At 50.5% G+C, this 17,565-nt stretch overlaps 1 protein-coding gene across 2 annotated transcripts in view; it reads left to right on the top strand.

Annotated features, from left to right (window-relative positions):
* LOC138472476 (neurotrypsin-like) overlaps nt 1-17,565 on the top strand; it is a 1,741,737-nt gene that overhangs the window by 94,121 nt on the left and 1,630,051 nt on the right. For both annotated transcript variants that reach the window (XM_069610681.1, XM_069610682.1), the window contains exon 2: nt 11,120-11,165. In XM_069610681.1, coding sequence (XP_069466782.1) covers nt 11,120-11,165 — 46 coding nt within the window. The remainder of the gene's footprint in view (nt 1-11,119; nt 11,166-17,565) is intronic.

Below are 17,565 nucleotides of genomic sequence, written 5' to 3'. Positions count from 1 at the left end.
ACACTTGCAGTTGCTTCTCTCGGTGGGCTGATATCACTATCAATTCCCTCCTAAGGGTGGCTTTAAAGGCGTCCCACCTCGTGTCCTCCCCAGTATCCCCCTTCTTGTTGGTGTCAAAAAAGAACTTGATCTTCTCTTCAACGCCTTTTCTGATTACTGGATCCCTCAAGATGAACCCTGGGAGTTTCCAGCCCCATATCCCCTTCTCCTCCGACCCACATCTAACTCCAGAGAGACTATTTTGTGACCTGCAATCCCTATCGGCCCCGTGCATACCTCCCGAATGGCTCCAACTAAAGCAACCGAGACCCATATGTAATCGATTCTTGATTGGGAACCATGAACGCCTAACAAGAAAGTGTGCCCCTCCTCGCCCCCCCTTAGCTCCCTTCAGGCATCCCTTAGCCCCAACCTGCTGACTCTTTCCTTCAAGTCCGCTGACATTGCAGCTCCTCTCCCTTGCCCACTGCCTCCTGTCTTATCCTTTCTCTTATCCCAACCAGAGGTAAGATTCCGCAGAAGGACAATTTGACCCCACGAGTGCTCTTCCAACAAATTCAAAACCCGTTGCAGAAAGGGTTCCTGGCCCGTATTGGGAGCATACACTACCGCTATCATCAAAGGGACCCCCTGACACTTCCCCTTTACCACAATATACCTCCCTTCCTTATCCCTAAGCACCTCGCAGGACTTGAAGTCTACCGTGTTCCTAATTGCCAGGGCTACCCCCCTTGCCTTACAGGAGGCCGAGGCGTGCAAGATCTCACAGTTTGAACCTGCCCTGGTCCTTATGGAGCAAGTGCGTCTCCTGAAGACCCATAATATCTGGCTTCTCCTTTTGTGTGTAGTGCTCCAGCTTTTTTCCTTTTGAGAGGGGTATTCAATCCCCTCACATTATGTGTTAGCCACTTAAGGGAACCCCCAGTAGAGTAGAATCGCCGTTGAGTGGAAGCACCTCCCCACATCGCCCTTCCAACTTTTGCTTGTCACCGCCCCCCCCAGACTCCACCAAATCCCCCCCCTTCTCACCCCACCCCCCTTGAAGTCTAAAACCTTCCCGCCCACACCACCCGCAAACCTCGGGCATCTTCGCCCTTTCTGCTTCCAACATGGTTGCACCCCCTACAACCCCTGAGAACTTAGACACCCTAAAGAGGCCCACCACCTCTATCAGCCCGTGTCAAATCAAGACTGCCCCGGAGAGCCGCTTCAAGCTTCACTGGATGTTCCATCACTCCGCCGACCGTTTCCTCTGGATCCCCTTTTCCTCTTCTCTCGTACCGTTGTCCAATCCCAGGGCTTGGATCCCGAGCGACTACTCGGGCCCGGAAGGCCTGCACCAGGGGGAGGGGGGATCCTCCAGCTCAACGTGTAGAATAGCAGCCCCTCCTTGGAGGGATGTGATTCATCTCTGGGATCCCTCCCATTCGAAGAGCAAGCCAAAAGGAAAGGTCCACCTGTATCAAATCGCTTTCTCATTAAGGACCTTCACCACCGGGCCCATTTGTCGCCTCTTTAGGAGTGTACTGCTCGCCAGGTCCTGGAAGAGTGCGATCTGCTGGCCCTCGAACATAATTGGTTCTCGTAATCTCGCTGCTCTGAGCACTGCCGCCTTCTGGGCATACCGAGTAAATGCGGCCAGTACATCCCTTGGCCTCACCGTCTGGCCCTTGGCCAACCATCCAGTTCTATGCACACGATCCAACTCCACCACCTCTGGGCTGCCCTCATCCAAGATGTCCGCAAAGATACCCTGGAGCGTCGCTATTCAGAGTCTTATCGGGCACGGATTAAGTCAACATTTTAACCTGTATGTTGACCCTACGGGATCTGTTTTCCAGGTCTTCCACTTGGAGTTCGAGATTCCTGGTGGCAACATCCAGCCTCTGTCTGTTGTCTTTATCCATTTCTTGGAGACCTCTCTCTAGGATATCGGTCCTCTCCCCCAGTTGTCGCATCTCTTGCTTCAACTCCCCCACAGCTTCATTCAAGTCTGTGCACATTAACTGAAACTGTTCTTGGAAAGTCTTAGCTAGATTGGCTTGCAAGGTGTGTAGCTCTCCAATGAACTCGTGTCTGGGTATATTTGCCAAATCCTCTGCTCGCCTTAGCGCGGGTTCCTCCCTTGTTGTGCCCCCTAGGGCCTCGGACCCCTCCTTCGAGTTCTGCGCTGACCACATGGCTTGGAGGGTACCCGTGTTGTCCCCAGAGGCCTGTAGGTGCTTCCCCCCTTTTCCCTTACAGTTCATGGTCATGCCGGCCACTTCCCCCCTGCTGGCCGGCTCCAGCCCAGCTGCGCTTCACTGACCTCTTGCTGAAGCAGGATCCGCGACCAAGGAGCAGGCTTTAACGGTCGTCTGCGCAGGTTGAGTCCACCCCCTAATTCCTAGGGGACCTGCAAAGCTATCTCGGGGGCTTTGCCCGCTTGCCTCCTCACACACCGCCCAGGCCTGACGCAGTGTCGCTTGATGGAGGGATGGAGTCCACTACGCACTGAACGCGCCTCCAGTGAATGTACGTGGTCCTTCTGTCGTCTCACCCGTCCCCGGGAAGGCCGAATCCCCCCAGGCCTCTCTCCCCACCTCCGAGGGTCAGGGGGAAGCAAGTCTCCAACTCTCCCACAATGTGGAGCGGAGCGGACCGAGCGGGCTGATGTCCGACCGCCCCTCCTGTGTCGGATAGGACCAGTCCTCCGCTGACGACTGCCTCCCAAGCCGCGGCCAGCAGGGGCGGGAGAACCCCGAAGATAAGGCTCCTCTTCTCGCTTTACCCGGGCACCCGCCTCCAGGCTATCCGCCTCCGCTCCGCGGCTCCCAGCCCCAGAGTCCCGGCCGCCGGGCCCGCCGCAGGCTCCGTCCTCCCAGACCGCCTCCACTCACGAGCCGGTCCCTCCAGAGGGCGCTGGGTCCCGCAGCCCGGGGATCCGCCAGTGGAAGAGGGTGTTCCCGGCCGCGACATCCCACGCTGCCGAGCGCCGGGGGTTCTCCTCTTCTTGCTCTCCGCAGAGCTGCTCACCACAGGTTGGGACAGCGGCTACTCCCTCCGGAGTGGTGAGGCACCTCCCAGACTCACGCCTCTCCGCACACTTCCTGTCGCTCCCGGGCGGGCCCACTGCCACAAGCTCCGCAGCTCCTCCTCGCCTCACAGATCCCGACGCTACTTTCTTGCCTCAGCTACTCCGGGGCAGTGCTCGCCACCAGCACTCTCCTCCCCCCTTACAGTCCACGGGGAGCCATTTGATGCTTAAATGAAGTCCATAAAGTGGGTGGGGGCACCTTACAAACGGACGGGTCCAGGGAGCGCCGTCGGCACAGCTACTCAGTGTCGGTGGCCATCTTGGAATGCTGCTGATCGCTTTTTAACCACTTTTTATAAGTTTGACAACAGCAATGTTTTGTCCACTTGTTCAAGATAAGTGATGGTGTGCCCTTTATTATCTAATGACCTTCCGTAGTTCTCTCTTCTTTATTTGGACTTGTTGTCCAAATGCATGGGGGCGTGTTGACATTTTATCCCCATTAGCTGCAAATCTATCTATTTTGTTGTAAATAAAGGTCGAAAATTCTCAGTTTGAAATTTAACCGTTTTTTCCCTTAGTGTTGTATTATATAATATTGCTGTATCCAGCGTTTCAAAACTGTTACATTTTTCAACCTCCATATTATTCGATTATTTTTAGAATGTAATTGCAAACCTACAGCGATAATATGTACAGGCAGCATCAAACCCTGACTAATTGTTGCAATTAGCATATTATGATCGCTGTATTAATATGAGCAGTCCCCAATCTTTAATGAAGGATTTCCATTTTAGCCCATGTATTCTTTTTACAGTTAGGGGAAATACCTCCTCTTTTTCGTTTGTTTTGAAATATGAAACGAGAGGAGTTAAAGTCACTCACAATTCCGATTTGCCAAGTCAACAAATCAAAGATGCATAATTCCAAAAGAGTCCGCAACTTATAAATCATTTCATCAATGTTGGAATGTGAGGTATCCCAACAGACGTGATGATAGATTCAGATATTTATCATCAATGAGTTTCTCTTCTCATTGCTATCCAATATAGTTGCCCTTGCTGCTAATAAACCTCTAAAATTGTGCATAGCTTTTTCAAACAAGAGTGGTACATAACTTTTCATGGCTATAAATTGTATCGCCCTGATGGTCTACCACCGTTATTACAGGTTGCCATTTGTTGAATCCGGTGGTAGCCATCCCAGATGATTGGTAAATTTGAGCGTACTTCTTGGATAAATAGTATGGTATTGGCATTAAGATCAGCAGAGGGGTACCCATTATGCAGCAGTTTTGTGTAACACCTCATATTCTAAGACAGAAAGGAAACAGTTCTTTCGTATTAAAGACCGTGGGCCTCATTACCCAGGCGGCCACAGAATGATCGGTGCCGGTAAGGGACCAGCACCGTTCATTCCGGGCCGCCCTATTACGAGGTCTGCAGCGGGACCCGCTTGCAGACCAGGATGCTAACAACGGGCCCGTCATTAACTGGCCGGTTGTTAGCATCCTCCCCATTCCCATTGAGCCTTATGGGGGCTCAAATGGAAATGGGGAAGTACCGCATCCGGGTCCTGCGAAAGGGATTTACCGGGCCCTCCAAGGACGGAATGGCCCAGTAAGTCCCCTTTTGCGGGACCCGGACCTGGTACCCGGTGTGGGGGTAGCCATGCCGCTTTTAGCGGCATGGCTACCTCCATACTCGTAATGGGTCTCTTTACAAGCATGGCGGTAAGGCAACAACGGCACCAGTATCGCTACTGGCTCCGTTGCTACCGTACCACCATATTAGGAGTTCTGTTCGAGGGTGCGCTTGTGCTGTACCAGCACCCGCGAGCAGAACATGATGGTAGCACCAGTACCGTTATTAACAGTACCAGTGCTACCACCCTCCCCATTCCCATTGAGCCCTATGGGGCCGAATGGGGATGGGGAGTCCCTTATTAGCGGCACCCGCGAATGGGCAATTACCGGGTCCGCCAAACTCAGCATGACCCGGTAATTTCCCATTCGCGGGTGCTGGAAAAAAATGGATACAGGCACCGCTACCGCCAGCCTCATAATGAGGTTTAATGTCTCTCAATTATATGTAGTTGATTTTCTTTCAATATTGTCGGCGTGAGCCAAAAACAGTGACTGTCTACCTGGGTTCTATTGGGATGTGCCTTTACCAGTTGAACCTTTCGATTTCTGTTTGATTTATCGGTGCATGATATCTTTAGATCTGCTCCATCTTTTAGATTGTTACATTTCATCTTACTTGGTTGCATCACCACACCCATAATGCTGCTCGGATTAGTAAAAGGTACAACAGGGTCATGCCCCATCTGCCCTGGTGCTTCCGATTCCTCTAATAGCAAGAGCCTGAGTTCCTGAAGAAATAGTTCTATTATGTTGGAACACCTTTTCAGTTTAAGTAGTTTATGGTAATGATGTGAGTTAATCAGTCCTAAGTGATCTGCTAGTCCAGGTTTGCGTATAAAAAAACATAACCCTTTTTTATGGTATATTATGGTGATGATGAATGCAATACGTTTCAATGCTGTTATTTACAAAATATTTGGTTGCCTAAATGGTCAACCAGATGTCCAGCTCAGTTCGGGCGTGGCTCTCCCGATACATGGCTTGGTTGCCCATCCCTTACTTATTACTTACTAGTAATCTTCAGTAGTTTGAGTCCTACTCTACTTTGTCAAAGTCATTTTCCCTTCCTCGATCCCATTCCACTGCTTAGATTGTACGGGAGTCTGGCTGATGGTAGCACTATATTCTACCCAGTGGGGAGGAACCCCTTAAAATAGCGATGCTACCAACAATGTTCCTTGCACATTTTGGCAAGAGGCAGACTGAGCACTAGGAACAGGAGTAATGAAGATTAGTGGTAAGTAATCAGGGCAATACTACCACTTATGATTTTATCTTCGACCTACCACATATGCCTAACCACCTTTATCAGCTAAGCTAATGTTCATGATTCTATGTACAAACCTCCTGTAAAGTAGCAACAATTTTTTAATTTTAATTTTATTTATTTATTGGATATGTGTTAGGCGCCTATACAACACATGGTGTTTCAAGGTGCCACAAGACAAAAAAGGGGGTGAGGGACACGGGAGAAAGATAACAATAATGGTCCTATTAGGCCTTGTGACATTCAGATTGTGTAACAGTAACTAGAAGTGCGAGGGGATGGGGGGAGTGCCAGTCTGCGTGAAATGCAAAGTGCTAGTGTGCGAAAGGAAGTGTAGGGTAGAGGAGAGAGTGCAAGTGAAAGAGGAGGGTGGCGGGAAGAGGGCCACAGGGCTAGGTGAGTGCTAAGTGGAGTCCAGGTGGGCAAGCAAGTGCCAGGGACTGCATGGTGCGAGGGGGGAGAGGGACCAAAAGCTAAGTGGGAGGAGGGAGTAGACTGGGTGGGGGGGGCTGGTGAACTGTAGTACTCGGAGGGAACCAGGCAGCCAGTCACTGCGGTAGAGGGGGGTGTTAGCAGGGGAGAGGGAAGGAAGAAGAGAAAAGGAGGGTCTTGAGGAGATTCTGGAACATAAGTTGATCCAGCTCAAGCATGAGAGAGGTAGGGAGACCATTCCAAAGGGAGGCTCCAGCAGAGGAGAGAGATCTACCCTGCACTCTTTGCTTAGCGAAGCACCTGATCTGCAGAGAGTTGGAGTTAGAAGACCGAAGGGCTCTACCGTGGAGGTATTTAGGGAGACATAGTTTGATGTAGCGGGGCCCCAGGCCCCTTGTGGATGATGTAGAGGGCCTTGAACTTCATCCTAAAATCAACCCGGGAGCCAGTGGAGAACCTTTAGGGCTTGAGAGATGTGTTACCTGGGCTTGAAGCCAAGGATAAGTCTTGCAGTCCTATTCTAGATTAGTTGAAGGGGGTGAAGGGAGGATAAATGAAAATTGAGCAAGAGGCTGTCGCAGTAGTCCAACCTAGAGAGGACCATTGAATTTCTAGGGGAAGGTGAGGAAATGGAGGATGCCTCTGAGGCGGTGCAGCTGATAGTAGGCCTTCTTGGCAAGGTCTGTGATGTGAGGAGACAAGGAGAGCGAGGAGTCAAAGATGACACCAATGTTTTTTGCCTCAAAAAAATGTGAGGGGACCCATAGAAGGCGGCCAGAAGGTAGGGGGGAAGGAGGGAGCTGGGGTCCTAATGAGAAGGATCACAGTCTTACTGGCATTAAGGCAGAGAACATTGGCAGCACACCATGCCTGAATGGCAGTCAGGGATGAGAGAGGAGGAAGAGGAGGCAGAAGAGGGAAGCTTGAAGTAGAGATGCATGTCATCTGCATAACACTGGAAGTGAGCAGAGAAGGAGGAGATCAGGTGGGCCAGAGGGGCAAGGTAGATGTTGAAGAGCCATGGCGAAAGGATCGAGCCTTGGGGGATGCCGCATGTGGAGAGTGTGATAGGGGAGAGAAAAGGGCCCAGTTGAACCTCGGAAGGTCGGTCAGAGAGGAATGAGGTCAGCCAGTCAAGTGCCAGTCCCATGATGCCAAGGGTGTCACAGAGCCAATTTCTGAGGCTGGCATGATTGACTGTGTCAAAGGCAGAGGAAAGATCCAGAAGTATAAGAACGGATGGAGAGTTGGAATCAAAATTTGAGAGCAGGTCTTCACGGGTGTTCAGTATAGCTGTTTCCGTACCTCTGGCTGCTCTGTACCCAGACTAGTGGTCATGGAGACAACCAACATGTTCAGTGCATTGGATCAGTTGGGAGGTGACCAGCTTCTCCAGAAGTTTTCCCAGGAAGGGGGTGATAAAGATAGGGTGGTAGTCAGCCTGGGCAGAAGGAGTCGGCAGCTGGCTTTTTGAGTAAAGGATGCACAAAGGAGTACTTGAGGGATAGCGGGAAGGAGCCAGTGGCAACAGAGTGATTACATAAATCAGCCAAGGCTGGCACAAGGGAGGCAGCATTATCCTTGATAGTTATGGAGGAGCAGGGGAGCACTTGTTTGGAGGAGACTTTCATAGAGAGGACCTGTCTAGAGACCTCATCTGGTGCAATGGGCTAGAAAGAGGAGAGTAGGAGGGAAGGAGAGAGGGAGGCCAAGGAAGGCGTGAGAGCTTTGGAGGTAGGAGGAAGGGGAGTAGAGGAGAATGAGGACATGATGTCCTGAATTTTGGTAAAGAAGTGGGAGACCAGTGAAGTACAGAGGGTCAGCGAGGGCAGGGGAGAAGAGGAGACTGCAGTAGGATTGGAGAGTTCCATGCAGAATTTAAACAGTTGCCAGTATTGTTAGTGGCTCCAAAGATGCAGGCTTGGATATGGGCCCTCTTCTTCGTGCAGATGGAGAGTCTGTACTGCCTTTGAAACAGGCGGCAGGCCAGTCTGTCAGAGGATGTGCCTGATGTCCGCCACTTCCGCTCAGCAACTCTGCACTTGCGTTTCAGAGAGGCTAGGTTGGAGTCATACCAGCTGTAGTGCTTGGAGGCAGGCTTCAAGCGTATCCTCATGACAGGGACAAGTATGCCATGGGTGTTGGTGATAGAGAGGTGAAGATTAGCATGGGCAGAGTCAGTGTGGGAGTCCGTGACAGTAGTGGGAGGCGGAACGAAAGTGGTGGCAAAAGCAGTAACTGACACTCGCTTCATCGGGCAAATGACGGAGAAGGGGACTGGCAGTGCAGGCAGAGGCTTAGCCAAGGGACCTAAGAGATCCAGGTGGGAGGACAGGAGAGCATGGTCAGACCAGGAGAGAGGTGTAGTGAGAGGTTTGGAGATGGGGATGTCTGCTATGATGAAAGCATCCAAGTTATGTCCGGCTGAGTGAGTCAGACCGGAGGGAAGAATAGTGAGGGAAATAAAGGTAGAGGCTGTGAAAAAGTCCAATGGCCGAGTCAGGAGCATCAAGGTGAATATTGATTTCTTCAAGGAAGAGAAGCTTGGAGGTGGAGGCGAGAAGAGAAGAGAAGAGGTGATGTCAGACCACTCTGAGAGGGAGACCGGACCAGGGGTCCTGTAGATGGTGGCTAGAGTAAACAAGAGGGTTGGAGAGACACCAAGCCTGCAGACAAGGCATTTGAAGGAAGAGTAGGATTGAGTGGTAATGATAGTATCAGGGTCCCATTCAGGAAAGATCAATGCCACTCCGACTACAGACCGGTTAGGCCTGGGCTTAGAGAGGACCTCATAGCTCTCAGGGAGGAGTGTGTCAAAAGCAGTGACAGAGCTGGCAGTGAACCACATCTCAGTGAGAGCGAGAATGTCAAGGTCAAAGTCTTTAAGAAGGAGACAGATATCAGAGCAATATTTAACAGCAGAGTGAGAGTTGAGGGTAGCTAGGTGAAGTAGGTTGCCACCTTTGAAGGTCTTCCGAGGAGGGGTAGAAGAATGTGGTATGGCTGTCGGTGATGGAGAAGGGGCAAGGGGGGTGGCAGACGGAAGAGTGGCTGGAGAAGGGAGGAAGTTGAGAGACGGAAGACACCTATCAAGAAGGAGGAGGTTGGGCTGAGAGCCCTGGGCCATGACAGTGCCATTATGATAGACATTAATGATGCACCTAGAGGGTGAGAAGCATACCAAGAGTACTTCCCATCTGGTGCCACCATTGACGGGTGAAGAAGAGAAAGGGGAGAGGACAGATGCCATGTGGGGAGTCAATAGGTCTGGAGAGGGAGCGACAAAGAGGATGAGTGTGACAGTCTTCCTGGAATAAAAAGTCCCGTAGGTGTCAGCATTTGGCAGGCCTGGGTTGGAGACCAGGAGATCTTTTCTGACCTTTTTCCTTCAAGACTTCGAAAGAGAGCTAGGCTAGGTGATAGAGTAGCAATTCGAGTGAATAGGGGGGATGGAGAGTCCAATGGAGGGAGAGGGCATAGAGATGGAAGGGGGGAGAGAGAGAGACAGAGAAACTGAACAAAGCACGATGAACTCACTAGGCGGCCTAGCAGCAAGACAGGCACACAGACGAATCAGGTGCACAACGTCACACAGGTCATGAAAAGGGTGTTGCACTGCTCCAGCAGATGAGGAAGGAGGTGGCTCATGTGGCATTAAACCTTCTCCGGAATACAAAGAAAGTGACCTTAAATCACCAGTCACTAGGCACATCTGGTGAATTGCATTGCTATGGCATGCCTGGTGATTGTATTGTTATGGCAACTTTGAGTTCAAAGGGCTGCAATGGCTGGAACTGAGGCAAGCAGCTGAGTGGGCATATACAGATAAACAGAACTGAGGGAATCCTGTGGGTGATCAGTGCCAGGTGATATGGGTGGCCAGACAGGTTGCGATGTGTATGGACCAGCATGGCAAGCCAGAAGCGCAGAGATAATGGATGCACAGGCACAGACGCCAGGCAATCACCTACAAACAATGCAGCCTCAGCCCCTGAGTCATGGATGGGACTCAGTTCCGATTGCAGAAGTAGCTCTTCAGCATAAGGCCCCAAGGCCCATAGTTCTTTGTGAGCGACCTGACCCCTTGAGCTGGGGAGCAATCCTCTCCCTTAGATTGAGGCCCAGTGACCTTGTCATCTGTTTAGGCTGTCCGCTCCCCGCAGCACCACCCAGAGATCCACATCAGGGTGCAATGGTATTCTTTGACGTATCTGGATGTGCTGGCCCCCAGCCCAGGAGCGCAGAGTGTAGGTAGATATACGTATTGGTGTTGGTTGCAGCATGCAGGAGTGCAAAAGGGTGCACAGGGGGAAACACTCACTATGTTAATATGTTTGGCGCAATATAAAACCAAATAAATAGCTTTCAGTGTTAATGTGCTGCAAGACCACATTGCAGGGGGGGGGCAATGAACCAGGCAACCGATCATATGTGCATCACATGCTAAATTTGAAGGACTGACAATATGATTTCATTTATTGTCTCTGAAAATAGGGATTTTGTTTACTTTCGCACTGTCATGACGTGGTTTTGAGAAAAATACTAATGATCCTTTATGTATTATTTGTTAATTTTATTCTGTATGTTTAATTAATTGTATGTTTACATATAAATGCTTTTACAAAGTAAAGCTGCGAAATAATGGTATTTACTGACTAACTGTGTGTGGCATGCAGTCATCATAGTTAGACAGATTTTAAGCAAAAATGTCGAACTCTAAAATAATCTATGACATTAATTTAATATTTGTATTCCTCAGGAGCTCATAGAATCGCAATTCACTCAAAATCATGTACAGACTACAGGTAAGAATAAGAACATATGTTTTAAATGTTTGACTTAAGCTTACAATGCACACGTTACTTTAAATTGAATGTTATGGTGAATTGAGCTCCTACCTTTGCCCCAATTATTCTGGAGTGTACAATTCTTCTTCCCCACTCTATGCTCATCAAGACCTTTCACGCTTTTTGTAGGTTCGAAACCAGCCAGGGTGGTAACAAAAAGTGTTAAAAGAAGGTGTGATCTCTTTAAACTTGTTTTTAACACCTGCTACCACTCTGGGTATTTTCCTTGTTTTGGCTGGCGGGATGATGGCAAAGAACAGGGTTATTGTGTCCACCTACCATTCCTGCTGTCAAAACCGAATGATATGCGAGCAGAAAAGAGTTTCAATAGAATGCACCTACTTTTAGCACCTGCTAAACACAGATTGATTCTATAGGAATTAATTGTAAATGTCTTTCGCAAGGCAGGCATAGGGCATTTACACTTTTTGCACTCGAAGTTCAAAAAATGAGTGCTAACTAGGATCCGCCATGTTTACTGTGGATTTTGTGCACTTTTTACACTTTCACAAAAATGTACCCCATCTCTGTTCTTCAAACAATCTGTGGCTGTATCCCCTTTCTCTGTGTTTCCTCCTCATCCATTGTGCAACACTTACCCCATTGTTGTGAAAGCATAACTATGGGTACACACTTTACACCATTAGTGAAATGTGTTCAGCACATGCATTGTTTCACACTTGCGCTAATTGCTGGTTTTCACGTCCGAAAGTTAGATATCACCATTCTTACTTCATTTGCACTTGCTGATACACACTGCATAGCCAGCCGTACATGCTGGTAAAAATATAAATGGGACAGAAGAAGCATGATCTTTAATGTGCTAACAGTTAAATGATGCACATTAATTTACGATGGCTACAGTATTTACTAACAGTGCGTATATTTAGAGGGACCGTGAAAGCAGGAGGCAAGCTAGGATGCTTCCTAGGGCACTGCACAACAGTGGGCACCTAATGGAGGAATTTAGTCTGTGCTGCAGTGTATAACATTTTCTAATGCTTTGTATCCATCCCTTTTGAAATTGTGCCTCTATGAAAGAAAGAAATGAAAAACGTATGCCTGCGACATTTGGCCGTCACATGCCCAGGTTGCTGGTATAACGAATTACCTGTCAGAGCTGAAAAGGAAGAAGGTGCGATTATGTTTGGGGCGCAAAAGGAGGGGCACAAGAGAACTGTAGCACTGTTGCTTTCCACGTCTTCTTAAGCACACCACCCTATTATGTTCCTGGTCGGGTTGTGCACATTGATATCGCAATAGTGTTGGGTGCACACATTTGGCATTTTTGGGAAATTAGAAAAATGTTGCAGATATCCCAAAGAGCACCAAATCACCTGCAGGCGATGGAAAGCCTCTAGAACACGTGGATCAACTTGCTCGCAATTCTTTTTCTGCCCTTATCTGTGTGCATATGTATGAAAAGAGAAAGGTACTTTGTTTCATAGGCCGGATCTGTCCCGTTTGTGGTGATTTTTCACAGCGCCTTTATGTTATTTCAGTCATTGGTGGAATAAAGATGTATCTGTGGCAGACCACATTGTTGGTCACAAAATTCTTGAGCACACTTTGGCAGCCCTTTGGTCCTTCTTGTGGAAAGTCTGGGCAGAGCGAATACAATTGTCAGTTACCACCAGGGTGTTTTGAATTTCCTTTCTGTCAGTCTCTTGACATTCACATAAATGTAGACTACATCTAGGGGTCCTGATTTCTGCATATATTGCAGGTAGGCTGTAGGCCTATCTGGCACCATTGGAAATGCGTTGCCTTTCCTTGTGGTCTCTAGAGGGTGGGTTGGTGATTACTGCTGCCAAGCGACCCCAGCAGCAGTGAACATCGGAGGCCTAAGAGAACCTTGAAATACTATGGCAACACCCCAAATGTGCTGGTGGATTAGATTGTGGCCATTGATGACGTCCTGTTTGGAGCATGGGCCCATTGTACTTCATTGACATACAAGACAGCCACCTGGGATAAAATTGCAACCGAAGTACACTGCTTCTCTCTCACTAAGAGCTGGTAGGATCTCAGTCAGAGAATACATGCCATGCTCGGTGTGATTTTTCAGACATGACTATGATGAGGTGCTTCAGGTCAGAAGCAGTGCTGTTTGTGCAAACGACTTAAATTAGCTTCCTGTTTGTAGTTCCAGGTTGCATTAGGTGACTATGGCAGGATGAAATGACGTAGTTGGCTCATAGGGAGTCTGAAGAAGATGGCAATATTGGGGCTCATTACAAGTTTGCCGGTTTCCTGCTGGAAATTCTGGCGGGATAGGGCAAACTGCCACTACCGTTCCCGCTGCCTGATATCCTGGGTTTACTGGGATATTCCAATTGGCCCAAATGCTGGTTGAAGGGTATATTTTGAAGCAGTTTGATTGCTGTTGGTGTATTCTAGCACTTTTGCTATTCATAAGTAGTATTGCAGTAGTATGGCTGCGGTTAGATACCAGGTGGCGTATTCTAACAGTTTATAGTTTTATAGTTTTGAAGGGTATGTTTTGAAGTAGTTTGAATCCTGTTGGTGTATTCTAACTGTTTTACGATTCAAAAGTAACTTTGCAGTATTAGGGTGGAGTTATATACCTGTTGGCGTATTCTCACTGTTGATAGTTTTACAGGTTTGAAGGGTATTTTTTGAAGTAATTTTATTCCTGTTGGTGTATTATAGCTATTTTGCTATTCAAAAGTAGTATTGGAGTAGTATGACTAGATTAGATACCAGGTGACGTATTCTAACTGTTGATAGTTTTACCGGTTTGAAGGGTATGTTTTGAAGTAGTATGAGTCCTGTTGGTGTATTTCGACTATTTCACTATTGAAAAGTAACATTGCAGTATTATGAGTGCAGTTAGATGGGGGCGTGGCCTGGAGCCGATGGCGAGCAGAGGCTGATTCGCCGGGCTCCGGCCGAGACGCCGTTTTCGAATTATTTATCTCCGGCTCCAGGGGGTTAGCAGCCCCCTGGAAAGAACGCACTGGTGTGCGAGGCGATCCCGCACAAAACCAGCTAGAGGGGTCGGACTCTCCGGCCTCCCAGACGTCGGCGCGGACCACCGAACGCACTCCCTCCCCCCGCCGCGCCTGGATCTAAGATGGCGGCTCACGGAGCCTAGCGAAGCCTCCGTAAAGCATCCCCACCAGCACACCCAGGCGGGGAACATCGCGGAGAAGCACCACAGCGGAGCGGGCCTCATCCTAACACCCGACTGTGGCCGACATCCGATCCTCACCCTACTCCCCCATCATCACGACGGAAGGCCTCGGATGACACTACGCGCCGGAGTCGCCTTATTTTTGAGCTCCGCCGAGGCGCAACACTGCACATCGGAGACGGCGGTGAGGAGCCCACCTACCTCCAACTTTCTCCCCACCACCGGAGACCCGCTCGAAAATATACACGCCGCGTGTTCCGGGGACAGGAACGCGCGGCGACACCAGCGGCCTCCCCTCACTGGACGTACACTCTTTCACAGGGAGGCGGCTGCCGGGTGGCCGAGCCGGAGGAACTGCAGGGACACTGGGCTGCTGTGGCCCGTTGTCACGCCCGATACCCCGGAAGACCGCCAAGAGGCACCAGGTCGCGGAGAGATCGAGCGCACAATCCCGGCGGCGCTCCCCACCCGCGACCTGCATCGTCCACTCGGCTGGGCCGCCCAACTGGACTTCCCCGCCGGGGGGAGACAGCTTCGGCCCCCCCCTCCTGGGCCTACACTCAATTGCGGGGTGGCCGCCGCTGGCTGGCTGGGTCGGAGGAGCTGCTGGGGCACTGGGCTGCTGTGGCCCGTTACCTGGACCAAAGGCCCGGAAACTAGAGGCGACCCGGAGGACAGTGACGGTGCGCAAGGCCGCGGAGCAACAGTGAGTACGGCCCCGACCACCCTCCCCAACCACAGCCTGCATTGTTCCCAGCTGGACTCCCTCACCAAGAGGGGACAACCTCTGCCCTAAACGCCCCGGCTCCATCACCCTTAAGCCCAGGGGCAGAGACACGGGCGCCAGGATAGCGGACAGAACACCCGGAAGAGCGGAGGAGTGCCCCACCTCATGCGCCCCACCTCATGCGCCCTGGATAACCTCTAACTACTGAAACAACGACTCCCCTGGGCACAACTCACCCTAAAACACCACTCTGGGCTATTTAAGAGAGCGGCCTTGAACTTCACCCCTCCAGACTCAGGACTCCGGGGCAACCACTATTACGCCCCCAACATGGCCGCCAAAAAAACCAGGGCCGCCACCATGGACTCCTTTGTCTCAGCCAGGGCTAAGACTCCCACCCAAGCCAGGGCCAGCTCTACCGAAACCATTCGCTCGCAAGAGTCGGACCCCAAAGATAACCACTCCCAGATAATGGATGCAATTGCCTCACTAAAGACCCACATAGACTCCAAGATAGACGAGTTTAAAATTGACATACAACTCATCCGCCAAGATGCCCGCAACTTAACGGAAAGGGTGACGGCCATGGAGAAAGCCACAGAGGTGGGGTCCGCGGCCGCGGCGACCCTGCAATCTGAAGTTTCGGACCTAAAAAGGAAAGTCACATTCCTAGAAGAGAGGGCGGAGGAGGCCGAGGGTCGGGCCAGACGAGGGAACATCAGAATCTTAGGTATCCCGGAGGGAAATGAAGGCCTAAATACCACGTCCTATGTTGAAACCCTGCTGCTACAGGAGGTTGGGGCCGGCAGGCTGACCCAGGGGTTTTCGGTGGAGAGAGCCCACAGGTCCCTACAGAAACGACCACCCCCTGGATCGCACCCACGGCCAATTATAGCCAAGATACTAAACTTTCAGGACAGGGAAACCATATTAAGATATTCCAGGGAAACTGGCCCCATTATACAGGGCGAAGCTAAGATTTCCATATACCCGGACTACACCCAGAAAGTACAAAGAGAGAGGAACTCGTTTGTTCCGATCAAAGCAAGGCTTCGCCAACTGAACCTTAAATACAGATTGCTGTACCCGTCCCGCCTGAAAGTTATTCACAAAGGGAGGGCAATCTTCCTCGAGAATCCGGAAGCGGCCAACATGTGGCTAGAGGACAATAACCTTGCCGACGGTGCAGATAACCCAGGTGGGGAAGACTGAACCTCGGGGGAGCAGAGCCGGACCCCAGGGACCCTCCACACCGTCCACACATGAAGCACAAATAGCCGGACCCAAGCAGGTAACCCAATTAACAGTATATCGTATGGAAACGACCCTCGTTTGGCCTCGCCACCTCGCAGCAACCCCGCCCCCAGCGAAAGAACCACCGGGCGAGTTTCTGCCCGACCCAACTCGCGCCCGACTCCCGGATGGGCACAGACGGCGCGAGAGCGCCTGAGCACCGCGACACAGTTGTAGTTGCTGGGCGCACCAGTTTGAGTTATGTTATTAGTTTAGTTAGTACCATAGTCTTCGTTCTACTGATGCTTGAAAACACTGAGATGGCCACAGGAAACGCTTCAAGAATCGACGAATCAGAGGCCTATCACTTACAACTTACCAATCACGCTTTGATGCCACACTGGGCAGCAGCGCCTGCCCCTCACGCTAAACTCGGAACACCACACCAATGGCATCACAACTCAATGTCATGACGTGGAACGTAAGGGGAATGGGTTCGTACCTCAGGAGGAACCGCATACAGTCCTATCTCAGGAGGAAGAAAGTCTTGATAGCGATGTTACAGGAGACACACCTCACCGGGGACGCTCTATCTAAACTGGCAGACCGATGGGAGGGAACTGTGAGAGGATCCCCATATTCCAAATACGCAAGGGGTGTGTTAATATGGATAAACCCAAATGTGCCCTTTCAACTACATGGATGTGAATCTGACAAGGACGGCAGATACGTAATAATGTGGGGAACTATGGAACAGACCCCGATTTGCTTAGCTAACACATATTTCCCGCAACACGGAATCCCGTCGTACCTCAACACATTGAGCCCCAAGCTGGCACACCACCGGGGCCAAACCTTCCTGTGGGGAGGAGACTTTAACTGTGTTCTGGACACAACCATGGACAGATCGCTTCCTCCCCCCCAATCAAGCAACCCTGCAACCCGTGCCATGGAAGAAACACTAGACCAACTCAACCTAGTAGACATCTGGAGGATGCAACACCCATCCGTTAGGAGTTATTCCCATTACTCAGCCCCACACAACGTCCACACAAGGATAGATTACTTGTTTATTGACCGTGACGAAGCCCCGCTGGCGGTAACCACAGAGTATCTGGGGAGAACTATTTCCGATCACTCCCCGTTAATTATGCAATGGAGGCAGAGAGGACCCAGACCCCCGATCCCCATGTGGAGAATGCCTTCCGCGACGCTAGAGGATCCACAGTTCAGAGAGGACC

Source organism: Ambystoma mexicanum, chromosome 8 (assembly GCF_040938575.1).
Source record: "Ambystoma mexicanum isolate Mex_15411 chromosome 8, UKY_AmexF1_1, whole genome shotgun sequence".
NCBI lineage: Eukaryota > Metazoa > Chordata > Amphibia > Caudata > Ambystomatidae > Ambystoma > Ambystoma mexicanum.
This window is presented reverse-complemented; position numbering and strand designations above follow the sequence as displayed.